The following is a 27559-nucleotide window of genomic DNA, read 5'->3' as shown; positions in this document are numbered from 1 at the left end:
GCGTTCTTCTCCTGTGCGAACAAACAGAATAATTAATACCAGAAACTCAACCTTGATGAAGAAAGGCAGTTTACTCTGACAAAATAGTCTTCCAAGAAACTGGAGCATGAATGTTGCAAAAGGAAAAACACTTAGAAATGGAACAACTTTTAGTCTCATTCTCCTGTGGCCGAATCCCAAGAGTCAGGAAAAAAAGGTGGGAAGGAGAAGAAAAAACAGTTTTAAACTAATAGGCTGTCAGTTGTCAAGTTTTCCACCCACATGTCTGCCCAATATTCCTGTGGGGAAATCAGTGGTACAGTTTAGAAAGAGGAAATCATACACTCCTTTTTTATTTTAATTTATTGCTGTCAACATCTCCCCAAGACAATATTAATGTTTTCTACATGAAGATTCCAAGCAAACAGATGCCTAAGAAAGGTAACGTTAGAATAATAATTTCAAGGGCTAAGAAGTACAAAATCCTAAGTCTAGCATGGACAAAAATCATGAAGGCATTTGGAAGTAGTATTTCTCATTGACAATCAAGTAAAACCAAGTGCAGTGCAACAGATGGTGTACAAATCAAATCCTGATACAGCACCATTTAGGGGACTATTTACATTAGTCCACTGTAAGTTTCTTCAATTGTTAGAATCCAGTTTTAATAAATATAATATCCAGTTCTGTATAATAAAGCTATTTTTAAATGTCCTGGCTGACATCCCCAAGTATCCTACTTCTATTCAATATTGCTTTGAAACTGTGGAAATGATGGATTCCATTGAATGAGAAATACTGTATGACAAAAGATTCATAATTCCTTGTCTGTTTAATAGTCAACGTATTTAACAGGATAATGTATTATGTATAATATATAGCACCAGTTGAATTCCTGTGAAATGTTAACTATTCTAACTCAAATTTGACATATGTTTTAAAATGTTTGGGATATCTATCAGTCATCGATTTTTTGAAAGATGGTACCTCCTGGTGAGCAGCGGCTCAGAGTAGAGAGAGCACTGGACCTGGAGTCAGATGCAATGCCGCTTGTTTTCACTAAACGCTCTCTAAGCTTCTTTCCAGATCTACTGTTCTATTACCTGTTACAACTAAATCTTGAGACTTTGATCATTTGAGCTGATTGTTAGGTTTTCAAGTTGTTATCTTCAAGTTGGTTTCTTTTTAAAGGTTAGTTCTGAAAGTCGAATTTGGTAAGGAAAGGAGTTGAGGGGAGACAGTTTCGTTGTTTTTTGTGTTTTCCACAGGTCTGCTGTTGCATGTCTTTGAATCACTTGTTAATAGCAGTCAGCCCCCCTTTACTGTCACTAAGAGTTGGAAAGGTGTGTGGGAAGGAGATTCCAAAGAGCAGCAGCAGTCCTTTCTGCCATAAGCCAAGAGAGAAGCACTACCTGAGAGACCAGATTGCTGTGATATGTTTACATAAGTGGCTCAAATTCCCATGATTAATACCGTGGACTTTCTTAAGAGAGTTCACTTAAGCAAATGTTGCTTTTGTTCTCAGATTTCCTTCTTCGCCAACCCACTTATATTTACAGCTCCACATCAGTGTCTGACAAGTAGAAATCACAAGCCTAAAATGTCCAGAATTGATCTCAACATCTTCCTCTCCAATCCTGCTTCACTCATGTATTCCCAGGCTTAATCGACAGTATCACCATCCCAGGGGTTCTTGCCAAGCTCAGAACCTTAGTGTCATTCTTGATTCCTTCTCCCTCACTGCCCATTCCCCAGTCTTGTCCCTCTGCAATGCACCCTTCACAATGTGGCTGCCAAAGTGCTTTTTCTGAAAAGTAAGTATGATCACAAAGCTTCCCTGCATAAAATGCTTTTGTTTGTTGTTGTTTAGTCACTAAGTCGTGTCTGACTCTTTGTGACCCCATGGACTGTAGCCCGCCAGGCTCCTCTGTCCATAGAATTTTTCAGGCAAGAATACTGGAGTGGGTTGCCATTTCCTTCTCCAGGGGATCTTCCCCACCCAGGGATTGAACCCGTGTCTCCTACGTGTCTTCTGCTTAGCAGGTGGATTCTTTACTACTGAGCCATCTGGGAAGCCCATAAAATGCTTTAATGACTCCTTTTCTCCTACTGGATAAAACTTGAAGGCCTCTTTCAGTACCTGTATGCCTTTCTAGCCCAGTCCACTGCCCCTCCCTGCTGTTGCTCTGAGCCCTTTACATTCAAGTTACATGAGCTGCTCCCAGTTACCCAAACACAGTTGCATGTGAAACTTCCTCTGCTACTTTCTTAGCTTGAGTTATTTTTCCTCATGTTCCCATAGCATTCCCACATACTAATATTAAAACTCTTGTCACACTATATTGTAGTTACTTCTTTACTTGTTTGTTTTCACTACCAAACTGTCAGTTCCCTGTTTTGGGAGAAGGTAAACACTGTAGAGGAGGTTCCGACTCTGGATATTTCCAGGTGGCCTTTAAGCTTGCTTTGGACCCTGAGACACTATACTCTTCTCTGACACTCTCTTTTTCTCCTGGTCCCAGCCCTCCCCCTAGTAGAGACAAGCAGCGGAATGGTCATATGGCCAAAGATAAGACAAAGCAGCCTGGCTGATCCACAACCTGGATAAACATCTGCCTCGTACCATTTTTTTTTAAGAAAATGAAAAGCTGGCTAATGGGACTTGAATATAGGGTGGCCTGGCAGGAGATTTCTGTCTTACCATGTATCAGTCGGGAGACCCTGACTTCAATCTCCAAAGGTGTAGCAGAGGGTGTGAGGGTGGTCAACACATCCATCCCTGAGGTCTCAAAAGAACATCACACTACTTTCAGACAAATAGCCCAAGAAGAATTAGGTGGTGGAGATCATCCTTGTCTTTTCCTTTGCCTGAAGCTGAGACAACCTTTCTGCGGGAACATTTGCCTTTGGATGACTACACCATAAAGCAAGGAATCTAATAACAGTCACATCCACGTGGTAGGTGTTCTCCCCAGTTGCACTGGGCCTCACTCCCCAGAGAAGTCATAGGGAAGGTCTATGTTCTGGTCTATCCCAGAACAACATCCAGTTATCAGTGACTTCTGTTCCAGTTGGAGATAACCCAGTTGGTGAAGCAGTATTTAGTTGCCCAGGAAAGCCTATTTCACAAGCACCCTTGGATACAGACTTCCTGGGCATGATGGCCCTAGGTGTATTCTGGATTGGTCTGCTTGGTGATTCTCAGGGCAGGACCTTGCCAGGCAGGTTAACAAAAAGGGTTAGTTATCAGCCTGGTTGGGAGGAATCTCACCTCTAAAAACAACACATTTTTAGAAAACATGATGAATTTATAATCATTACAGAAATTGTCCTTCATGGCTACTGTGAATTTTATCAGATACTATGTTTACACTACAATGAGACTTCTAGCAGCAAGTATGGGTTTTGGTTTTAAGTGGGGGAAAAGGAAATGAATATCATCTATTTGTCATCAGGAGAGACTACCTTTAAAAATGAAATAGTTCCCACAATGCCATTTTGTACATATGTCAAAGGCAAGGAAAAATGGTCTACTGTCTCAGGTGTCCATCTGGCTGTGTCCTGATTGAAGAAAAGAATTCAGGTGCTACCAGGGTAACATGAAATAAAACAGAAACAGAACTGGTGGGAGTGGCCCCCTGAAGTTCTTAGGTTTCTATGTTTAGAGTAAAGATTACCCTACCCACAAAACGATCATTGATGACGTCATTTATGATGCCTTTGCCCTTCAGTTGGCACTGCACAGGCACCGCTTGGTTCTTCACTACATCTGTAAAGTGCATTGCCACCAGCGGGGAGGTGTAGTTAACCTGTAGGTGGAAGAACAATGAATTCTAAGTGGGAGGAGGGGCAGGGTCGTGGGGAAGGATGGCAGGATGGATGTGATTGGATGGTCAGTGCAGGATGAAATAACCTCCACAAAGGGAACTGTGTAAATCCCATGATGCCAAGTCACAGGTGGCTGAAGCAACTGAGATGCTCTCTCTGCCCTGGGACTTGGGGGAAATTACACGTTTCTCTCATAAGTCAACGTCAGTTGTCAGACTGTCCTCTGGGGAGAAGCAGTTCTAACTCAGCATGATATGGTTTTCTGGGTATCAGACCATGAATCAAACCAGAACTGGTATTTATTAAGTCTCCATGCTGGTGTTGAAGCCTTCACTGCCCCAAGACGCCAAGCAGGAGAAAAAGGAACCCAATTATTTGGGCATCATTGAGTGCAATGGTTAAGTGATTAGTCTGCTCCTGGCTCTGCCACTAATTAGCTGTATGACCTTGGGCAAGTCACTTCCTCTCTCTGAACCCTCATTTTTCTATCTGTAAACTGAAGGAGTGAGGCCACACCATGTTTGAGATTCCTTCAGATTTGGCAAGGAGTGGTTGGGATAGGAATTGGTGGAGTGAACTCCAGGTCTGGGCCAGCAGCTGTTCACCCCGTTGTTATTATTACCTGCTGCTCCCTGATTCTCATTGATCCCAGTCAGCCCTGCCTCTGAGCCCTTTCTGACAGCAAAGACTAAAGGGGAGTACAGACTTACATGAGTCAGTTTGCCATAGTAAGGGTAGTAGCGGAGGTCAAAAGAAGCCGACTCTGGGTAGTAATTGATGGATCGGATGTCGTTTTCATCACCTCTCTGTAAGTAGAAGCAAGTATGTATCAGGTGGTGGGTCCCTGAGTTGGAGCCTGAGCTAAAGGGGCCTGAGGCCCAGGTAGAAACACTGTGTGTCCATCTCAGGAAGATCAGGAAAGCAGAGTGAGGCATAGCTCAGGCCAGACTTATTGCCAGGGGAGTGTTTCCAGGGAGAGACTGGGCTTTGGCTTTGCAGTTCAAAGAATTCTGAATAGAAGGCCCAGACATGGGAGGCTGAAGGTTCTCAGTGTAGCTCTGTGCTGGCTCCTAGGAGACTCAGGCGGAAGGGTTCCGAGGGGCTCTAAAGGGCTTGCAGTACCTGGTGTTGCTCTGGCAAGAGGGCCTACCATGCCAGTCCCTCTGCAAAGAATCATACTGGACCTGGCACCCAGCCTTGGACTCTGGAGCCGAGGCAGGTGTAAATTAGAACATGCTCGGTAAATCCCACTCTACAACACCATGCACGTGGTGTGCTCGATTCTGGTGGAGGTCAAACCAGGTGCACAGGGACACAGCCTGGATGTGGCTCACCTAAACGCATGTCTCTGACCACATTCTCTGAGGGGCTTCATTACAGGGGGTGGGGTCAGGAGGATAAGCAAAGGGGGAATGACTAAATAAACAAGTCTACCCTCATTTAACTTCTATGTAGAGTACATCATGTGAAATGCTGGGCTGGATAAAGCACAAGCTGGAATCAAAATTGCCGGGAGAAATATCAATAACCTCAGATATTCAGATGACACCACCCATATGGCAGAAAGCGAACAAGAACTAAAGAGCCTCTTGATGAAAGTGAAAGAGGCGAGTGAACAAGTTGTCTTAAAACTCAACATTCAGAAAACTAAGATCATGGCATCCGGTCTCATCACTTCATGGTAAATAGATGGGGAAACAATGGAAATAGTGAGAGACTTTATTTTCTTGGGCTCCGAAATCACTGCAGATGGTGATTGCAGCCATGAAATTAAAAGACGCTTGCTCCTTGGAAGAAAAGCTATGACCGACCTAGACGGCATATTAAAAAGCAGAGACATTACTTTGCCAACAAAGGTCCATCTGGTCAAAGCTATGGTTTTTCTAGTAGTCATGTACAGATGTTGAGAGTTGAACCATAAAGAAAGCTGAGCACCGAAGAATTGATGCTTTTGAATTGTGGTGTTAGGAGACTCTTGAGAGTCCCTTGGACTGCAAGGAGATCCAACCAGTCCATCCTAAAGGAAATCAGTCCTGAATATTCATTGGAAGGATTGATGCTGAAGCTGAAACTCCAATACTTTGGCCAACTGATGTGAAGAACTGACTCACTGGAAATGACCCTGATGCTGGGAAAGATTGAAGGCAGGAGAAGGGGACGACAGAGGATGAGATGGTTGGATGGCATCACCAACTTGATGGACATGAGTTTGAGTAAGCTCCGGGAGTTGGTGATTAACAGGGAGGCCTGGCATGCTTCACATGGGGTCACAGAGAGTCAGACACGACTGAGCAAGTGAACTGAACTGACCCTTATCATAGTATGTCAGGCAGGGCTTTCTGCCCATGCATTAGGTTTGCCCTAGATAGCCGAGGTCTGGAGGTAAGAGACAAATAGTGAATCACTACTAGCAAATCACTCACTCGGGTCGTGTGATTACTTCTATTAATATACTATAATGGCTTAGTATAAACTGAACTCTCCTTAATTTATTCTAGTAATTACTTCATCCTGCTTGACTTCCACATGTGGGTGTGGATTTGACCAGTATTGATTATTATAGAATGTATAATGACTCAATTTTTTTTTTTTTTTAAAGACAGTTCTCAGCAAGGTTCGATGTAAGCTGAAAAATGAATGACTTCCACTAGGGAACTCTCAGTTCATTTCAGTCACCCAGTCATGTCTGATTCTTTGTGACCCCATGGACTGCAGCACACCAGGCTTCCCTGTCCATCACCAACTCCCAGAGCTTGCTCAAACTCACAGCCATCGAGTTGGTGATACCATCCAACCATCTCATCCTCTGTCGTCCCCTTCTCCTCCCACCTTCAATCTTTCCCAGCATCAGGGTCTTTTCCAGTGAGTCAGTTCTTCCTATCAGGTGACCAAAGTATTAGAGTTTCAGCTTCAGCATTATTCCTTCCAATGAATATTCAGAACTGATTTCCCTTAGGATTGACTGGTTCGATCTCCTTAGGGAACTCTATGCTATGCTATGCTATGCTATGCTAAGTCACTTTAGTCGTGTCCAACTCTTTGAGACCCCAGAGATGGCAGCCCACCAGGCTCCCCCATCCCTGGGATTCTCCAGGCAAGAACACTGGAGTGGGTTGCCATTTCCTTCTCCAATGCATGAAAGTGAAAAGTGAAAGTGAAGTCGCTCAGTTGTGTCCGACTCTTAGCGACCCCATGGACTGCAGCCTACCAGGCTCCTCCGCCCATGGGATTTTCCAGGCAGGAGTACTGGAGTGGGGTGCCATTGCCTTCTCCGAGGGAACTCTAAGCAGGACTCAATCCAATTACTATGCTAGTTTAAGACTGAGTTCATCTTCATGGTTTATTTATATATTCTAAAAAGTAATGAAATTTATTTTTGGTGAATGGTGTGTGGAATCAATTCCACCGTTTGTAGTCACACCTCTCATGTGTGTATGTTTATACATGTTCACGTATATGTGAACAGAATGAATGTCCTTCCTACCTTGGTCACTGGGCAAGCATGGCCTGACCTTTCAAAGCTCATCTTCAGTGTCATCACCTCCCATGTGGAACTAACCTTTCCTTCCTTTATGTCCCCACTGCATCTGTATTACTTGACTGCCTTGATTTCAGAGACAGATCCATATTTATCTTGGCACTCCCAACACCAAGCAGAGTACCTGGTACTTAATAAGTGATTCATAAATTCTTGTTGAATGTGAACTGCTGCTGCTGCTGCTGCTAAGTCGCTTCAGTCATGTCCGACTTTGTGTGACCCCATAGACGGCAGCCCACCAGGCTCCCCCGTCCCTGGGATTCTCCAGGCAAGAACACTGGAGTGGGTTGCCATTTCCTTCTCCAATGCATGAGAGTGAAAAGTGAAAGTGAAGTCGCTCAGTCATGTCCGACCCTCAGGGACCCCATGGACTGCAGCCTACCAGGCTCTTCCATCCATGGGATTTTCCAGGCAAGAGTACTGGAGTGGGGTGCCATTGCCTTCTCCGTGAATGTGAACTACTGCTGAATAAATGCCACCTTTTGTTGCTTTCTGATCTGCCACCATCAAGACTGGAGTTTTGAGCGACATTTCTGGTACTGAGAATGGGATTCCCTGGTTTCACTTATTTGTAAGACATCTGCCCAGGACTGGGGGTACAGTGGCTGTTAGCAAACAGGAGGCAGCTACTGCCAGTTTAAGAAGTAAACCCAAGATCTAGGGCTTTTTCCTACAAGGGAGCTAATTGGCACAGATGAGATAGGAGTTAATGGTCCCTTGAAGGACAGTTAATTAGCATATTAATGGAGTTCTGTTTATACTTCCTTTGTAGTCATTTGTTACTGCAACACCCAGTGCCACTGGTCATTGCTGCAAAAAGTAAAATTCAGTTTTAAAACCAGGGACTAATGACTCTAATGAAAGCCGCTTGTTTAGTTCAAAGAAACAAGTAATTAGAGCTAAAAGCAAAAGTGTAAACAGAATCCCAATTAATGACTTGGCACATTGTTGTTCCCTGCTGTGGCCCTTAGCTGAGGTTCAGTCCTTGGCTTTCACAGGTATAAATCAGCACACACACACACAAACACTACACACACGAATACACATGAATGGAATGCTTTCTGGAAACAGGGAGGACTGAAGGTATAAATGGAGGCGTAGTTATGAAAAGATTAACCCTTTCCCTGACCCTTAGCCAACCGTCCATGGTAAAGCCCTTGGAAGAGATGACCCACCTTTTTGCACGAAACAGGTGTGCTAACAGTACTTATTCAAAAGGGCACTTTACCTGAACTTTGCAGGAAACCTTCACAGGGTCTCCACGCTCAGGACGAAAGCCAACAATCTAGCAAAAGAAAAAAAATTAACAGGTTTGACAGTAAAAAAGTAGGGCTTTTCTAAATCCCCCTAGAGTCATCACTTCTTTAGGCACAAACGTGATCTATTTGTCCTCTCAGAAATGTTACAGAAAGTAGAACATGCAAAATATCTTCAAAGCTACACAGCTCAGCTTACTCCTTGTTTTATTTGTGGCTGATATTCATACAATGGCAACCGCAGCAAGATTATCTTGAAGGTGTAAAGAATGTACTGGTGTCAAGAGGAGAGCATGCCTAATAAGGCTCTGCCACCCCAAGGCATGGCAGGAGAGGAGGAAAATGCATTTCTTGTAATATAAGAATTGCCCCCCACACCACCTTCATGTCAGTCCCCTGTGCCAAACAGCTCAAGATCTCATTCCTGATACAGGCATCGAAGGGTAGGTTCAGGGGTGCTGGAGAAGAATCCAAATAGAAAGTGTTCAGGGAGAAAAGGAATTATTACTTGGTAGGTTTATCCAGTTGTTTGTATTACTGATGCTCTTGGTAAAAATGGCCAAGCTTAACAGTGTATAAAGACAGAACCCAAGAGACATGGAGTGGCCAGGGCCTTCCTACCCAACTCATCCACTTTTCATCGCCAGAGTATCATGGGCCAATATACCCGGTTCATCTTTAGAAGGATGCAAGGCTGTCCAGTAGAGTAGCCAAAAGTTGGGTCTTCCAGGCCAGAGCAGTTCTTCAGGAAGGAGCGCTTAAATTGGCAGGCCTTCTTGTCTTCATCCTCATCACCGTCTTGGATGAAGTACTGGCCTGGGGGACAGTCTACATTCATTTCCTCTTGAAGACTGTCATTGTAACCTAAAGCATGTAGGGGTGGCAAAGGGTCATGTTAGGTGCTGCAGAGAGGGCCAGGTTTTCAGTAGTTCTCCCTGGTTTCCTTTCCCCAGCTTACTTGTGCTCCTCTGAAAGCCCACTCAGTCTTAGACCCTGTGACCTGGCATCAGGGGCCCCAGGCCCTTCAACAACATCTCTCCCAAGAAGCCTTCTGGGCTAGTCCCCCTAGCCCACTTGGATTGCCTGTCCCCTTGCTTCTCATTCTCTTGGAACTTCTTCCATATCCGTCTCTGGATTGTATTATGTTTGTCGCTTTATAACTCTTCTCTATTTTCCATTATTTCTTTTCTGACATGGTAAATTGTAAACATGGAGGGCTGCCTCTTCTATTAATACTTCTGGGAGAGGAAGAGGCACATAGTAGGCAGATTTTGGAAGAAGGATTGAGTCATATCAAGGCATGGGATATACATAGAGGCAAAACACGGGGGTTATACCTCTTTAAGTTCAGTCTAGGAAACCTCTCTTTGAGGTTGATCAGAGGCACCCAATGCAAAAAGGTGAAAACTGTATGTTGTGGAACAGGAGGAAGCAGGAGGAAGAAGAAGAGGAAATAAACCAGCTCATTCTTTATAGAGGGAAGTTAGCACTGAAAAATAGAAACTTAGGTTGAAAGACAGGAAACAATGACAAACGTAGGGTCTCCACTGAGAGGTTGAGGGGTGAGGTCTTGTCTGCTGAGACCCGAGGCACTCAGAGTTAGTGTCCCTTTCCCTTGCATGGAATTTAGCATGTGCCCAAGGTACACATGGCTTTCCTGGTGGCTCAGTTGGTAAAGAATCTGCCTGCAATGCAGGAGACCTGGGTTTGATCCCTGGGTTAGGAAGATCCTCTGGAGAAGGGAAAGGCTACCCATTCCAGTATTCTGGCCTGGAGAATTCCACAGACTGGGGTCCATGGGGTCGCAAAGAGTCTGACATGACTTAGCAACTTTCACTTTCAAGGTACAGGTATCCGGGAGAGGGCTGAAAAGGTCCATCTGTGAGTTGGCTGGGCTACTAGATGCCATAGAACTGGGCTTTAGAAATGACTACATTATTCCCAGTTTGGTTCTCAATGATGAAATCCAGTTAGTCCTTTTAGATCCAGCCTCCATGCATTTATGTTCCAAGTAGCTCAGTTTTTCAGAGGAGATTGTGCCACCAGAGGTAAAACTCCAAAAGTACTGCTGGACCCTTATCTAGACAGACTGTGACTTGGGCTTGATATTAGAAGCAACTGGGAATTTTAAATCTATTCTATTAAATTTTAAATCTTAGTTATGGCTAAGCTTTTATTTTTCCTTTGACAAATCTACAGTCAATTCAAGGTTTTGTTTTAATCTCTCTCTTTTTTTAATCTTTTTTTGAAGAACAAGAACTATGTTCAAATAACTTTCTAAATAGAAACTCTAATCACGTGTTCTTTGTTTCTCTTGAGGGTGTTCCTTTAAAAATAATGTGACATGGGCATGACCCTTATTGCAAAATCTCTGTCCTCACAGGAATGAAATTGATACTCTGATGTCTATTTCAGAGATGTGTTCCTTTTAAACAGGGCATATTATCTACACTTAGGAACTAAAAAAATCCAATGCTTTTCCTAATGTTCCCCACCTCTGTCATCAGGTCAGAATTGATATTTCTGCATCTTCTCTCTTCTCAGAGGAATTTCCTCAGCAGAGATTCTGATAGTACATTTGCAATAGCTCACAAGCATTTTGAAAGAAGAGAAGATATTGTGCTGGCTATGATGCCCAAAACATTTTGGGGAGCCAAAAATGGGACTCCATGGATTCAAAAAGAACCATGCCCCTCTCATTTTACAGGTGAGGATTCTGAATCTCAGACTTAATCAAAATGACACTGATACAAAGCTGAATTTCTAATTCCTGGTCATATGGCAGCAGCAAAGAATTGTGAAAAGCAGCACTTCTCAAGCTTTAAAGGGTGTAAAGACCACCTACAGACCCTCATTCAGCAGGTCTGGGTAGGGCCTGAGATTCTCCCTTTCCAGCAAACTCCAAGTGATACTGATGTTGCTGGTCCCTGGATCACACTTTGAGTAGCAAGGGTGTCAAGAACAGAAACAAGGGTTTAAATGGAAATACTGGTTCAGCTACTGGAAGACTTTGATCAGATTTCTTCCCCTTTCTGAGCCTCAATTCCCCCATTTGTAAAATGGAGACAATAGACTCTGCGATGCAGGGTTAAAGTTCAGTGACAACATTTATGCATTTAAACAAGGCTTCCTATCACGTAAGAGAATCCTCTTCGTTCACTGCCTGTTCTGTAGGCCACCCCCATCACTTGGCTTCAGCCAGGCCAGGACAACCAAACCAGTCTAACTGGCTTTTCCTCCACAAATAATAGGTGTAGTTAACCCATGGATTTACTTTGATAGCTGGAGAAATACAGAGACTGTGGGCTCTATGTTTAACCTTAACCAAGCTGCTGCCTCAGTTTTCACTTGCCCCTGAGAACATTATCTGATGATACTATAGAGATAGGCATCTTGAAAACACTGGCTATCAAAATGTTGGAGTGACTGCCACCCAGAGGTTTATCCTCCAACTCCCTTTTGGACTGCTATTTAAATAAAGAGACTTAAATAAAGGCTCTTTAAGATGGATCATCCTTTAAGATGGCTCATCTCCAAGAAATGAATTCTCTCACCTTGAGAAAACACAAGAGGTAAGAGTCTTCCAGTTCTGGAGAACACTCTCCTTTTCTCATCACCACCTGCCCCCTGCCCCGGAATTATCTTTTATAATTGATCATTATTGAGCCATCTGGATATGTCCAGGACATAACTAGGTGCTCTAGGGTATTCCAGAAGAGAAAGCAAGGTCTCTGTCCTAATGAATTTATCACCTTACTGGCTTATATGCTTTCATATAAACATGTAACTTACCATCTTTGGCTTTATATGCTTTAAGGCAACATACAATCACAAACCACAGTAGTTTTGATTGTATCTACAGGTGCTGAGGGGGATGCAAGGTAAGGAAAAATCAGAATGGGCAGTGTTAGTTAAGACTGGGATTTCAGAGCCAAGTGATTTTTGAGTTCCCACCCATCACCTTTCCAAAGATATTCTCACCATTCAGAGGCACTTACCCTGGAGAAAGCCATTTAGACTAATCACATAATGCTGCCAAGTGTCAGGTTCAGAAACGTTGAAGTTGAAGTTAAGGCTATGGGCGAAGGGTCTGATCATAACTCCTGGCAATGAAAACAAGTCTTGGATATATTAACCCATTCTTGGGATAATTTTTGTATCAATTCCCATGAAACCATTCCCCCCAACCCCACCCCAGGCAATCAAAATGAAAAGGACCATAATCTGCCAAGTACCATTTTACTTTTACTCCTAATAATTGAATCCCTAAGTCATTACCGGGAAAAGCCAAAGTTAATTGAGGCTGAACATGCCGTGCAAGCAGATTTCTGTCCAGGGTGTTCGGACAGCTCAGGGTATTTGGGCACTCACCAGGAGGCTTCACCCTCTCAGTGAAGGTTGGCATGTAAGGACTGATGGTCAGAAATAGCGTGTACATGCAAAGGGTGATCACAGCAGCCAGGGAGGCATAGAAGAAGAAGTAAATGACTAAGATCAGGCCTGCAGAAAAATCAGAGATGAGGGTGGTCAGTGCTGGCCAATAAGCCCTGCGTCTGCATTTGAACTCACGAATCAGAACCAGCGCAAACACGTGACATGGCTTTTTTTGTAATTCCCCAGATTCAGTATGTCCTTGCTTATTCAGATTTCACCGATTTGAAATTGGTGAGAATTGCGTCAGAGGTCTGATTGCAGTTTTACCTTTACAGCATCTCCGATGGAAGGGCTTGCTGAGCAAATGATGACCATGAACTAGATTATAGGGGAACAGAGTTGAAAGTACTGCAGAGGGCAAATTGCTTGGGAGTCCTCTGGGCTATGGTCGATGTCCTATGTACAAATCATTCTCTGCTATTCATTAAAGCAGGTGTCCTAAAGAGTTCTAGCCACTTGGTTCCAGTGATTATATATATTTGCAAGTGATGAAAACAGCATTTCTTTTCACATAGCCCATAATTCAAACTTTTGCTTCATTTCCACTGGACTTGCCTCTAATGAAGGCAAAGCAAGGTTTCACTTTATGTACTTCAAATCTTATTCATGTTCGGCAAAAGTTTAAGTGACTCTGATTTCAAAAAGAACACTAACACAGGATGGGGAATGAAGGAGGGGGCAACTGTACTTATTGATACCTGCCACCTGTGAGCTCTAACTGTGCACTTGGGCAAGTTATAGAACCTTTGGGCACCCCCCGATTCCTAGCAGATAAAATGGTGATAAGTTTAGCACTTCCCTCATATTCTGATCTGTGTCCCTAACAATATTTGAAATTCAGCCTTTCCTTCCATCCTGTGCTGATGCTACCATTTCCTAGCTGTTGGATGTTAGACATGCTATTTACCTCTCTGGGCCTCAATTTCCTCATCTGTAAAATGAGGATAATAATAGTACTGACTTCTTAACATTGAATGATGCATATAAATAGCATAGCACAGGGCCTGGCAGACACTCAGTGCTCTATATATGACACTCTTCATCACTGTTAATATTATTATTGCCATAGTTTCCAGAGGCACAGTTGTGTGAATTCTCCCTCTGTGGGCTGGATCAGGACCAGGTTTGCCCCGGGATTAGGCAGCACAGAATGAGTGAGTAAGCATGCCCCTCTTTGGGGCCGTCTCAGAAAATAGCATCTAACTCTTCTCACAGCAGTAACATGATGTCAGAACTATGGATTTGAACCATATCATGAGCTGGAAACCAGAACAAACTACCTAACTCTGCTGTACCCCAAACCAAATCCAAATGTCAATTTTTAAATTGAACCATGAACCGAATAAAATTAACGGCCCCCAAAAGGAGTCGGGAAAAGGAGAAAAAAATTCCTTAGGAATTTAACTGGAGGTGAACCTTTATGTTTTCTAAGATGCACTAAAGTGGAACTGGAATACGAACACCTCACTTCAGCTGGAGTCCCCAGAGAAGAAACAGCAGCGCCTTGTGTGCCTGTGGTACTTGGCTGCTGCCCACTGGCTGGCCCGATGGGATGTGCCCTCTGCCTCCTCCTCCATTCTCCATTGCTCTACCCCTGTCCTCATCCTGGCAACCCATCCACAGCTGGAACCATCCTGGGGGACCAGAAGGCTCAGTTTCATGGATGAAAGGAAAGCAATAGAAGACAGGTACATTCCTCGGGAGACATCTTCCTTCTTGCCCGGGATGTGTGGCTGGGAAGCTATAGATGGGTGAATGGCACTAGCAATGTGTCCCCTCAGCTTTGCCCAAGAGTCTGTGCCCTGGAGCCTATGATAGGCTGTCTCAGCTACACTGTACCACCCCCACCTCCGGCAAAGCCAAGCACTGTACCCACCTGAACCCATTGATCCCTCCAACCTTTTCTGCTCCAAATATCCAAATTTTACTTGGGCTGCTCCTCTAGGTAATCCAGGGTTCACCCCTGAATGCCTCACCCAAGCTTGGATAGACGATTATATCTTGAATAGACAAGATACCCTCAATCCCAACTCTTCAGTCCTTCCACTAAAACACCCCATCAGGTCCTGAGGCCCTTACCCATCAGGGCCTTGCTCACTGCTAAAGTTCATGAAGACAGTGTGGTGTTCTGGCAAGAGAAGGAACTCCAGTGTTCATCCAACCTGGGTTTGAATCCCAGTCCTGCCACTTATTAACTGTGACTTTAGGTAAGTTACTTACCCTCTCTAAGCCTCAGTTTCTGCATCTGTAAAATGGGGACAATAATATTACTACCTCATAGACTCTGGTCAGTACCCAATAAAATAACATATAGCTCCTATGAATAGAGGTTGCCCAGCTATAAGAGAACAAGCCCAGAATACAATAACAGAATGGGTGAATATGTCTGTCATGTTGATGTTCAGGCTGGACAGGGTTAGTAAGTGCTTAATTGGCACCTAGTTCTCAAGCAAGAGGACAGCAAGGCATGTGGTGACCTGGGCATTAACATCACTATTTGCCCTTTTCCCAGGGTTAGCCTTCTGAGACCCACTTCCCAGAGGCCTGGATATGCAGTGTCCCCACTGGCACATCTCCCCTGGACACTCGAACCTTCCTCCCTTGTCCCCACGTTTTGGCTTATGGATTCTTCTCCGCAGGCACAATTTGGATCAGCTCATCTGGTTAAATTCCAATGGCTGTTTAAGGGTTAACGCAGGGCTTCCTCTCCCAGAACCACACTTGGATTTCACAAGGCCTGTTTTTTCAGTCCTCTTTAGGCAAGCCAGAGACAGCTGTGCCCCCTTTGGAGCCCCAGTGAGTGTCCTGCATTTGTCTGCAGCTTCCAGAATGTTGGAATGTTCCTTGAAAGGTACATTTGTTCCAGTCAAGAGTTGAGAGTTTGAGGGATGGGCAGGGGTGGGGTTGGGAACTGAAGAGGGGTGAAGGGAGGTGGGTGTTGTTCGGAGCCCCACACCTGCTATTCCCAATTCCAGGAAGCGGGGCTGGCCGTTTCACCCTGACTGAGCTGAACTAGAAACATTAGCTACAAAGGAGAGAATTCTCAGTTAAAGGGGCCTTTAGAAGGCATGAACGTCGACTTCAGCAATGTAGACTCTTGGCACTGGGGGACTCTTATTTCATCCATAGACTTATCTGTTTTTTCTTCCATGGGGTAACTGAGTTCAGACCAGCAGCTGCTCTTTTCCTGGCATGTGCAGAGAGTGTGGCGAGTGTGAATTTTACCATAAGCTAAATCTCCTGAGAAGCATCAGCATTAAGAGTTCAAGAGGTGAGTAGGAGGGACCCTGGGAGAGGAGTGCTGGGGAAGCTGTGAAGTAACAGAGGTGGCTGCATATGGACCGCAGTTCTGCCATGGATCGAGAAATACAGGAGCTGGGGCTTAACTCGCTAGAAATGATCCCTTTAACCCATTTCTCTCTAAACACCCTGGAGCCGTAAAGCACCCACAACCTGGGGCCAGCGGCAGCCCTGGCTATCCTTCTCTGATGTTACGGGGTGAACTGATGAGACTCTACAAACCCTTGGTCAGGTTAGCAGGGACCTGAGTCTCGTATCCTAGGAATAGTCTTCTGCATAATACTTTCGGTTTTACCATGTTCATATCTTACCCGAGTCTCAGGCTGCTCCTGTGAGAGAGAAAGGGAGATACTGCTTCCCCTGTTTATCAGGTGAGGAAACTGAGGCTCAGAGAGGATAAGTGATGAGCCCAAAGTTACAGAGAGAAAATGACAGGGCTGGGGCTTCCATAAAATCTGTGCTTTTTCAACTCATTCTTACTGTCTTTCTGCACTACAAAATACTGTTGAGCCCAGTGGATTTCAGCTACACAATTGTCTGTTCACCCACTTGGAGTTTGTTCTGATGAGATCTGCCCATTATTTCCCTAGGCGTTGATCCAGTTACGTGAAGAGCTAAGAGAAGTTTGCAGACAAGCCCATCCAACGTGTGGTAAAGGAGTCCTGGACGCCAAGCCGAAAGCAAAGGACACCCGACTGGGGCATTGGGACCACTGGGACTTACTCCAACTCTGACCTGTTCGGGCCAGAGATGTCCTTTTCTCCGGATCCCACAGGTATTCATTCACAATCTGCAGTTTCTGCCACCAGGCACTGTCTGTTTCCTGACTGTGACTATCTTCCTCCTCCTTCTCCTCCTCTTCTTTCTCCTCCTCTTCTTCCTCCTCCTCCTCCAAATCAGGTACCACCATCACCCTAGCCTCCTCTTCTGCTTCTTCCTCTTCATCCGCTAAGTAGTTCTGGTTCACTTCATCCTGATCATCCTGAAACAGTGACAACACACAACCCCTTTGTTTGGAAAAGAAAATTTCCCATGGCACATCCCACCAGCCAAAATAAATGAAAAACAACTCAATATTTGGAGATGTTTCAGATGTCCACTTACCCAGAAACATACCTGTTGTTACAAGAGGCAGATTTCTTTCTCTCTTGCAGGAAATATTATTTCTATGACCCATTTTGACCCAATATTCTTTCCATAGAGGTGCAAGTGTTATTCTCAGCTGCAGGCATTTGGGCTGTTCCCCTAGGACTGTTCATGTCATTACTCTGTCCTGGGGCCATGGCTTCCTGTTAACTTTGGCCTGTCAGGGCAGACTGAGCTCAACACTGGAGGATGGAGGAGTTTTAGACACTTGTGTCTGTGATGGCACATTCTCAGTCCAAGGCAGCTTTGTCCTAACACTCTGGATGCTTTCAGCTGCTCACCCTCACCATCCTAAGTTGTGGCTAAAAATAGCTTGGAATAGACATCAGGAGGAAAAGCCAGCTGCTGTACCCCTCCTCAAAACTTAGACTGTCTTCCCCACAGAAACAAGAGATTGGGGGTGCAATTCTTTGCTGCTTCTCTGACTATTGCCCATGCTGGAACCTCTGCCAGCCAGAAGCAGGTTAGACAGGCCACCTGAGTGCTGGGATGGCAACTGATATTTCCTTCGTCTTCCCCACCCCCAAGCCCGTACCCTTGGCAGAAATCTGGGCACGTAGGAAATGCTCAGCACATATTTGTTGATTGACTGATTGCAGCCATTACTTGAGATCTGAAACTGTAATCTTCTCCAAGTGGTTCTAAGAAAATTAAACAAAAAAGAGAAAAACCCAGACTTCACCAAATGGTATTTCAAATGCCTCCCAGCCACAGGCTGGCGAGTTGGATCTCTGCTCTTTGTGGGTCTGCCAAGGCTCATTGCAGCAGCAGAAAATGAGGCCACCCTCCCTTCTCTGTGCTGTCCAAATCTGAAGAGCGGCAGGGCCTGTGCACCTGTTGGGGGGATGTATCCAGTGATAGAGGCCAGGGGCTCCGTGCCGCCCTCTCCCTGCCTGATTCCTCAAAGGCCATTTAGAGGACACTCAGCTGAAAGGGCTGACGTGGGGGGCGGGGCGGGCCAGAGAGCTAGATTGTTCAGGATCCGTAAAAGTGATACAGAATGACAAGGCTCTACTCTCAGCATTCAGTCTGCCCAGTGCTGTCTAGCTCTTGATTACAAGCTCTCTTGAATTGCTCTCTAATTTGTTCAAAGGTACAGTCTTATGTCACGTGTGTATCAGACCTGACAGGGGCCTTGAAGAGTCACTTGTCTACGTGAGGCCCAGAGAGGCAACAGGATGTAGCCAGAATCACGCAGCTAGTTCAACGATAGAGCAGACAGTCTCTGAACCCATGTCTCGCAATATCCCTGACAATGATGTTTCTCTCCTACCACTTTGAGTGCAAAAGCTGAGAGGTGGTTGAGCAGATTGACAGAGCACAGCAATATGCTAGATTCTGTGTTCCCAAGAGGCTGAAGGTGCTCACAACTGGAGATTTCTAACTCTGACAAGGACTCACGGGATAAGGCTTAGGAAAATAACCCCCCATCACTCAATGTTGAATGGATTAATACATGTTCTTGAATCTCTTTCACTTGTGTGTGAACATAGGTACCCATTTGACCTCCAGAATTACATTCTGAGCACCTGGGGTGGGGGTGGGTGGGACGGGGCCGTATTTTCTAACTCCTTGATGACCCTCCACAGCATGGAGCCCGCAGCTAGGTAACCAGTGGGCACCGAACAAACATCAGTGATAACTGCCTGACTGAAAATTCCTGAGCCATGCCCTCGCCTAGGCTCTCATCCGGACTGTAGTGGGTAGTCAGTCATCCTGGCCTCCAGAGAATCTGATCTAACTGAAAATCTCAGAGAATTTGAAGTATAACATTTCAAGGTGAAGGAGTTTCTATTCCCTGTATATTTTCGGGAAAATCTCCTTTCCTCTCCTAGTCGCCTGTTTTGCCTGCCCTCCACCCCTGCTCCACAGAGGAGGCAGCTGGCTTTGGCCTCTGCCTGATCTTATTTGTAGATATGAGCTCCCACGATAATCCCATTAAAGATGGCTTGTCATTAAAGCTTTACCCTCCCGGGAAGAATTAACCTTCTCAGAGCTAATTTCCCCACAGCTCTCACACTGCCTGGGCTTCAGGAACCGCAAATATCTTCTCCCCTTGCCCCAGCTTCCAGGTATAGGAGAGCCTCACACTGTACAAGAGGGGCGCTTTGGGGGCAGCTCAGTGTTTCATGGAACCCAGTAGGGGATCCTTTTGTAATGAGAGGGCCTGTTTTTGTCTGTTTCCTAAAGTGGCACTGACCTCCTGTGATAGTGTGTGTGAGTGTGCAGAGATGGAAGAGTGGGTGTGTGCTGGGGCCGTGGTGTTGCCCTAAAAGGAAAGAGTCTGAAGGGCAGAATGTGGCTCCATTTTGAGCACTCTAAATATATAAACATATAAACAAATACATAAACAGTATGACCTGGAAGATAAATTTGTGCCCTGCATTGACTGACACCCTGTAAACATTCGAATGGTTGATTAATTTTGAAAGAGACATTACCACACAGTTATTCAATGCATCAAATCCTCTCTTTGTAAACGTGATCAAGTGTTCCCAATAAAGCAAGATCCCCTGATGCATTTAAAATCCAAAACGAGGGGCAGATAATTAAACTTGTACACAACACTTTAGCAGCATTATAGAGAAAAGAATCCAAATAAGGAATGATTTTATATGCCCTACAGACTATGACTGCTCTGAGAACTGGAAGGGACTTTGGGGAACGTCAAAAGAGAGATTCTACAAACCATGGCTAGAAAGTTATGAGAAGCCCTCCACAGGTTGGTATGGGGTTAGAATTTGTGTCTTCCTCTGCCGGCTGTTGAGAGTCTCCAGTTAGCTCCTTGGTTGGGGAGTGGCCATTCCCCAGGAAAAATGGATTAAGCTTTGTTTCTTCCTGAGGCTCGGATCACAGCCCTCTCGGGGGGAGATTTCAGAATATACTTCTCAGCAAAAAAACAAACAAACAAACAAAAACACTGCATGTGGCATATACTCATGATTTCTAGCAAAGTAAGTGCAAGGAAACTTTGGGTTCAAAGAAAATTTTAATGCACCCTGGAGATAAATGGTGACATTGCAGGTGGGGTGTGTGAGTGTTGGGCAGGGTGGGGTGGCAGGCAGGAAGGCCATGGGTGCTGGAGGGTTAGGGAGTTGCATGCTGCAAATATGAAAGAGCATAGGATGAGAAGCGAGGAAACCTGCATTCTGACTTCAGCTTCTCCAGTAAATGGCCAGTACCTCCCGTGCCCTGAGCCACAGCAGTCTCCTTACGCGATGAGGGATTCTAGAGAAACGATGTCTAGGACTGCTCCCAGCTTCTATCTAGTATTCCAGGATTTTAGCTATAGCTTGGAATTTCAGCTTTAGAAAAAGAGTAGCTGGGTTCCTCAGAAGCTCCCACCCAAAGGGACTGAGACAACTGGGTAGGCAAATGCCTTTCATTTCCTCTTTCCTTTCCCTTCTCTCTTGGCTCCATTTCTTGCTGTTGGAATGAAACCTCTACTCCCAGACTCCAAAAGGTCTGTTCAAATTCTAGACTCCCACAAAAACATTGTAGAAGACCCCCTCATTCTCTGGCATCTCCCCTGACCCTTATCTTTGTTGCACAGGAGAAGGGCTTCCTCCTTCAGTCTAGCCATTCAGGGTGCAGTGGGGTCCCGGGAGTCACTGCTCATGCTTGAAACCCTGGGCTTCCTTAAACTTCACTGTTTCTGCCCATCCTAAAGAGAAGCAGCCGTGAGTCATGACCTACACACCCCACACCCACCCCATTCTAAAGGGACAGCAAAAATATTCTGCTTCCCGGGACTCACAAGTCTGTAGCGATAACCGTAAGGCAAGGCCGGAGCCCTTCTGGACCGGAGCTGCCTTCTCATGGCTGTGCAGTGGGCAGAGGCGCGGCAGAGGCAGGCCAGTGGGGGAGAGCTCTGGAGCTGCTGCTGGTACAGGAGACACTGGTTGCTGGGGCTACTTGGCGCCTAGTAAAAGTGAACCCTCCTGGCATGAGCCCGTCCCCAAAATAATCTAACATGCCCCTCTCTCATTGGTTGGCCCCTTCTCTGAATCAAAGGAAAGCCCTTATGGAAAAGCAAGCTCATCATTACAGGGAGGGGGAGATATTCTGGGTCACAAGGATGAGCGACTCACCCCCCCACAGCTTCACGTCTTCCCACTCCCTGCCCTTCTCTAGCGCCTGAGCTACTATGGGCCCAATGGCAGTCTTCAGTTGTGTCCTTCTCAGTTGAGAGCTGGATATCAGTGCATGCAGGGGGTGGGGCCTGGGTGGGAGTTGGGGGTGAGGGGAGTTGGCCAAGAATAACTTTCTTTTTTCATAAGGCTGATCTCATGCAAAAGGATCTAAGGTGTCAGGAAAGATTCCCTTTGCTCTCCCCACCTCCCCTGCCCCACACTAAGCCACATATAATATTCCTTATTTGTGTCAATCCACCAGCCCCTTAAATATGGATTATTCATTTAAGAGGCCAGGCTCCTGCTTGGCCCCTCCCCCCCACCAAAGAGGGCCTTGGATATAAAGAAACCTTTTTTCTCTCCCACATGTCAGAATGGCCCCATCAGCACTGCCCCTCACACACACACCCCTTGGAATCCTGGCCAAATTTCTGTAGTGGTTGAGATCTATATTTATCCCTTAGCACCAGGGCAGGGAACAAGCCAGAACTTTGCAGTGTCGGTTTCCCAGACATATATAACTCCTGAAGCCAATGTGGGATCCACCAAAAGAAAAATTAGTAGAAACAGCCAAGAACATTATATAGCAGTTTTGGTTTGTTTGGTTCACCCCACTGGAGCCTGGGTAGCTAAAAGGCCTGGGAGGAATATATGATCCTTCACAAATCCCCTCCCCCTCCCATCACACCCAGGTGACTGAGAATGTTGCAGGCATTGAGATTCTGGGCATATTGATAACCAGGAAAATCAGCCCAACCACTTAGAAAGATCGATTTATTCATAATGCCAAACCTAGGCTGTTTTGATGAAGACAGCTTCAATAGTGGCTAATTTAAAATAAAGACTCCATTTACTAGAACGTTACTACTCAGGATTCTTTTTTAACAGAGTCTCCTGTGATACCCTCATTTGACGAGAAACAGAGCGCTGACAAAGAAAAGAGAAACTCATTCCTCTTTTGGGATTTCAATGAAACCAAATTTTTTCCAGGGGTTACCCTGGTCTCAGTAGACATTGAGCTTTACCTCTTATGCTTTCTCCACTTGAACTTTGTGTGTGATTCCTGATGTTAAATATATGAGAAACTTGAAGCTCTTGGAAGCCTTAAAAACCAAACAAAGGATAGATACATTGGTCTTGTCTTACTAAGGCAGAAAAAAAGTGTACAGTTATGTTCAGTTCACTTCAGTCACTCAGTCGTGTCCGACTCTTTGCGACACCATAAATCGCAGCACGCCAGGCCTGCCTGTCCATCACCAACTCCCGGAGTTCACTCAAGACTCACGTCCAATGAGTCAGTGATGCCATCCAGCCATCTTATCCTCTGTCGTCCCCTTCTCCTCCTGCCCCCAATCCCTCCCAGCATCAGAGTCTTTTCCAACGAGTCAACTCTTCACATGAGGTGGCCAAAGTACTGGAGTTTCAGCTTTAGCATCATTCTTTCCAAAGAAATCCCAGGGCTGATCTCCTTCAGAATGGACTGGTTGGATCTCCTTGCAGTCCAAGGGACTCTCAAGAGTCTTCTCCAACACCACAGTTTCAAAGCATCAATTCTTCGGCACTCAGCTTTCTTCACAGTCCAACTCTCACATCCATACATGACCACTGGAAAAACCATAGCCTTGACTAGACGGACCTTTGTTGGCAAAGTAATGTCTCTGCTTTTCAATATGCTATCTAGGTTGGTCATAACTTTTCTTCCAAGGGGTAAACGTCTTTTAATTTCATGGCTGCAGTCACCATCTGCAGTGATTTTGGAGCCCCCCAAAATAAGGTCTGAGACTGTTTCCACTGTTTCCCCATCTATTTCCCATAAAGTGATGGGACCTGATGCCATGATCTTCGTTTTCTGAATGTTGAGTTTTAAGCCAACTTTTTCACTCTCCTCTTTCATCTTCATCAAGAGGCTTTTTAGTTCCTCTTCACTTTCTGCCATAAGGGTGGTGTCATCTGCATATCTGAGGTTATTGATACTTCTCCCGGCAATCTTGATTCCAGCTTGTGTTTCTTCCAGTCCAGCGTTTCTCATGATGTACTCTGCATATAAGTTAAATAAACAGGGTGACAATATACAGCCTTGAAGTACTCCTTTTGTTAGCAAAATTTAAAAAATCAGGAGTAGGGAGTAGCATTATTCACGGTAGCCAAGGTACGGAAAGAGCCTGAGTGCCCTGTCAACAGATGAATGGACAAGGAAGGTGTGGTGTATATACATATATATGATGGAATATTGCTCAGCCATGAGAAAGAAGGAAATTCTGCCATTAATAACAACATGGATGGACCTTGAGGGCATTGTGCTAAGTGAAATAAGTCAGACTGAGAAAGACAAATACTGTATGATCTCACTTATATGTGGAATCAAAAAATGCCAAATTCATAGAAATAGACAGTAGAATGATAGTTACCTGAGGCTAGGGAGACATGGAGGAATTGGGGAGATGTTGGTCAAAGGGTATAAACTTCTAGTTTTGAAATGAATAAGCTCTGGAAATCTAATGTGTGACATGGTAATTGTGGTTAACAGTACTGTGTTATATACTTGAAAGCTGCTAAGAGAGTAGATTTTTCGTGTTCTCATCATAAAAAAGAAATAGTAATTATGTGATGTGCTAGAGGTATTAGCTCGCCCTATGGTGGTAATCATTTTGCAATATATATGTGTATCATGGATAAAATCACATTGTACACCTTAAACTTACATAATGTTGTATGTCAGTTATATCTGAATAAAGCTGAGAGGAAAAAACCCACAGTAGGAGACAAAAGGGGGTTTGGATTAATGTGAACTCAGGTAACAAAATATTCCATTCTCCAGAATCTCTCATTCCCTAGCATTCTGGGTGATTTTGGGTTTGCCATATACTTAAGATATTTGCAATGTACTTAGCCCAGGCTGCCTTCTGGAATGCCAGCTGTTGGGTGGAGTACAATAACAAAATCCCATAGGATCTCAAAGACAGAAATCTGTCTGAGCTCACACTCAGAAGACTAAAGGAGAAACCATTCCTGCCAATTTTGGAAAAAAAGCAATCTGCTTAACAGAACAGCAGAGGAGCCAGAAGTGACCAATGGAGCTGCAAATGAAGCAGTGGCTACAGAGGCGAGAGAGGAGGGAGAAAGGAGAGGCTTTGAATTTGATACCGAGTTCAGAGGCAAATGATTCAAGTCAGTCCTTGTGCACAGATGTTAGCAGCTGCTTCTGTAAGCCCCTTTTCCTGCTTGCCTGCCTCAGTCAAACCACATGGTTGCTGACGGGGAACAGAAACAATCTTAGGACCTGATCGTCCTGTTCCCAGGAAGGAAGAGAAGGTAGCACTTTTGAGAGATTGTTTCCTTTTGCCACTAGAGAGGCTAGTTTATGGCATCTGTTCTTGTGAGCTATTTACACAGTTGGGTTCGGTTGGGGAGTGGGATGTGTCCCTGCCTGGAGTTTGGCTAAGTCCTTGGGGAGACTCTAGAAGGTCATATGCAGTGGCATTATGAGTACTGCCTAGAACCCCAGTCTCTCCCAGTGACCTTGAGGACTCTGAAGTCACGGGTGAGGGAACTCCAAGCTGGCCGAGGAGCTGAGGCTGCCATGAATGCTGCCCAGCATAGGGTGTCAACTTCAAAATTCGTGGAGGAGGGGAAACTCATTCGAGACTGCAAAGATCAGGGAAGGCTTCCCAGAATAGGCGGGGTTTGGGCTGGACCTTGAAGGGCAGTCCTTCTAGCTGGAATGGCTACTGCTCGACTTTGATGATGCCAGTATGGTCCCGGGTGCCCAAAGTTCCCCCTCCCGAACAACTAACCTCTGAGTAGTGGCCAGCAGGCGTGGCCAGCGGGCTCACTGGCTAAGGCCAAAGGGTTTCTTTGACCTGAATGGTCCAGATAATGGCCCCGGATCCTTATTTCGCTGGGTTCCAGGAAGAACCCTTAGCGCATCACATTCCTGAGCAGTTTCCATCTGTCGAGTACAGTTATACAGTGAGAGATGCTTTCATTTCGAGGGACTGAGGGCCCTAAGTTGGTGACTGTATCAGCCTAGACCCCTGGGGGAAAAATGAAGGCTTGGGAAATAGTGAGGTCCTTGTGGAGTTTCAAGCCTATTTCCAGTGGCTAAAAGGCACTAATGAGTATAATGCAGGCAAGAGACGTTGGTTCAAACAAACAACTAATTGGAATTAAGAGAAGAAGTGTGCAGAGGCCCCTAATGAATGGATATGCTAATTGGTCTTCTTTGCTAGCCCCTTGGGCTTTGGCTGTGACATAGACTAGCCTATTAGACGCCTGCTCTGTAATAGCTGCTGAATGCTGGGGCCCTTTATTGCCATGGTAACATTGATGTCGAGAGTCTAGCTGAGCCCCGGATCTCTTAATTTACTACTCAGGCGGCTACAATTCTTTGGGTTTTATTATTCTTCGTGCCCCGGGTGCCAGAGTGGCAGTGAATCATGCTTATTCATCCTCTGCACCGCCCACGGTGTCTTTGAATAAGTCAGGGTGTCTCTTACTGTGGGTGATGAGCAGATTATTAAGTTCGAGCCTATTTCTGCCTTAGCTGCACTAGTGCCTCTTAGAAACCAATGTACCTCTCTAACCACTTGCTTCCTTGCTGTGTCACATGGCTTTTGGCAAGCTGAGTGATGGCACTGCAGTGGGCTCACAGCGGCCCAGCCTCCCAGGAGCTCTGTGCTTGCTTGCCAGGTGGGGTGGGGTGGGGGTGGGGGAAGCAGAGCAATGCAGGTGGGACAGTAGCAGCTGGGAGAGTGATCCTTGCAGACCCATGCCATCCAAAGGGGGCAGTCAGAGGGGGAGGACGGTCACTGCAGAGAAAATCCTGTCTGGGCACTGTGGTGCTGGAGGTTTCAATCTCTCTAGGGTCGGGGGACAAGCCTGTATAGAAAAGGAGATCCCTTATTCTGAGTGACTCCAGAGGAAGGGAGCAGCCCCCTAAAGCCAGGAGTTACTAGGAGGATGTATTTCGCTTTATTTTATAAGAGAACTTTGTGGGAAAAAAATGCTGGTCACAGGCACCAGCTGCCTCTGAAACTTTTGCATAACTTTATCTGCATTGTTGTTGTTTAGTCTCTCAGTCGTGTCTGACTCTGTAGCCCTCCAGGCTCCTCTGCCCATGGGATTCTCCAGGCAAGAATAATGGAGTGGGTTGCCTTTTCCTTCTCCAGGGGATCTTCCTGACCCAGGAATTGAACCCAGTTCTCCTGCCTTGCAGGCAGGCAGATTCTTTACCTCTCAGCCACCACGGAAGTCCCAACTTGTCAGTGGAGCTGCCCAAACCTTGGTCTCTGAGTAAGAGCTGTTCTGAGCATTGCGGCCAGCGGGTGAAGAGTAGGATGGAAGGTTTGCTAGATGACCTCTTAGGACTCCTCCAACTATGGAATCTTTTGTGTCTATATATGATGTTGTTTAATTTGTCAGGACATATGCTAAACTTGGATGATACTTTATATGTATGTGTGCTTGCTTTAACAGCACATGTGCTAAAATTGGGATGATATTCTATATGTGTTTGTCTGTGTCTATCTCCAGCCAGAGATGAAACCTTGCAACAGGTGCAGAAATATTTTCCTGACACCCCTGTCACTAAGAAACGGGAAACCTGAAGCTAAAGATAAATCATTCAAATAACCCCCCTCCCCAATTACAAATGCCTCTTACTAGCAGGAGAGAGTCTTGGTTTCTGTAGTTTTGTTTTCTTTTTTTCATTTCACTGCAGCACTTGACTGGGCATCCTCATGGGAGAATTGGCAGACTAGAGAAAACTGTGGGCTACACAAATTTGGAGCACCTTTACAAGGTTTTTTTTAATTGTTGTTGTTCCTGTTTATTGGGAATGGAGGGTGTAGGGTGAGAGCGAGAGGTTTTCTTGACCTAACTAGAATCTAAGAGGTAGCATTTTCCCGTGACAGGCTGGACAGAGCACTGTAAACCTAAAGGCAGTC

The 27559-nt window shown here is 45.3% G+C and overlaps 1 protein-coding gene and 1 long non-coding RNA gene across 5 annotated transcripts in view; one reads left to right on the top strand and one right to left on the bottom strand.

Moving 5' to 3' along the window:
* Nucleotides 1-2163: 2163 nt before the first annotated feature.
* ATP1B4 (ATPase Na+/K+ transporting family member beta 4) lies at nt 2164-21622 on the bottom strand. Of its 3 annotated transcripts, none has more exons than XM_006048796.3 (8): nt 21239-21622; nt 17059-17317; nt 12973-13101; nt 12600-12704; nt 9269-9465; nt 8574-8630; nt 4518-4613; nt 2164-3788 (listed from the first exon to the last, which is right to left on the bottom strand). In XM_006048796.3, exons 1-8 carry the CDS (start codon nt 21299-21301, stop codon nt 3627-3629), a joined length of 1068 nt encoding a protein of 355 aa, XP_006048858.1. In that variant the 5' UTR covers nt 21302-21622; the 3' UTR covers nt 2164-3626. The 3 variants fall into 3 exon arrangements, with proteins under 3 accessions (XP_006048858.1, XP_006048859.1, XP_006048860.1); XM_006048797.3 differs by having other exon boundaries at nt 17071-17317; nt 21239-21621; XM_006048798.4 differs by lacking the exon at nt 21239-21622 and adding an exon at nt 17452-21227.
* Nucleotides 15767-27559, top strand: part of LOC123331954 — a 24429-nt gene continuing 12636 nt past the window's right edge. Inside the window, exons 1-4 of one of the 2 annotated variants that reach the window (XR_006548771.2) lie at nt 15767-15886; nt 16204-16306; nt 16926-17110; nt 20108-20203. This is a non-coding gene — a long non-coding RNA (uncharacterized LOC123331954). Of the gene's footprint in view, nt 15887-16009; nt 16307-16925; nt 17111-20107; nt 20204-27559 lie in introns of those variants that run through there. The other variant, XR_006548770.2, reaches the window with a different exon arrangement.

Source organism: Bubalus bubalis, chromosome X (genome assembly GCF_019923935.1).
Source record: "Bubalus bubalis isolate 160015118507 breed Murrah chromosome X, NDDB_SH_1, whole genome shotgun sequence".
In the NCBI taxonomy this organism is placed as follows: Eukaryota; Metazoa; Chordata; class Mammalia; order Artiodactyla; family Bovidae; genus Bubalus; species Bubalus bubalis.
Note: the sequence above shows the minus strand (reverse complement) of the source record. Positions and strands in the feature narration are given on the sequence as shown.

What these genes read in the sequence shown, in the direction of transcription:
- ATP1B4 (XM_006048796.3), bottom strand. Translation starts at nt 21,301, where the DNA reads ATGAGAAGGCAGCTCCGGTCCAGAAGGGCTCCGGCCTTGCCTTACGGT. An exon ending in ACGGTTATCGCTACAGACTT is followed by an intron (nt 17,318 to 21,238) that starts GTGAGTCCCGGG and finishes TCACTGTTTCAG; the next exon opens with GATGATCAGGATGAAGTGAA. An exon ending in ACTATGGCAAACTGACTCAT is followed by an intron (nt 3,789 to 4,517) that starts GTAAGTCTGTAC and finishes TTCCACCTACAG; the next exon opens with GTTAACTACACCTCCCCGCT.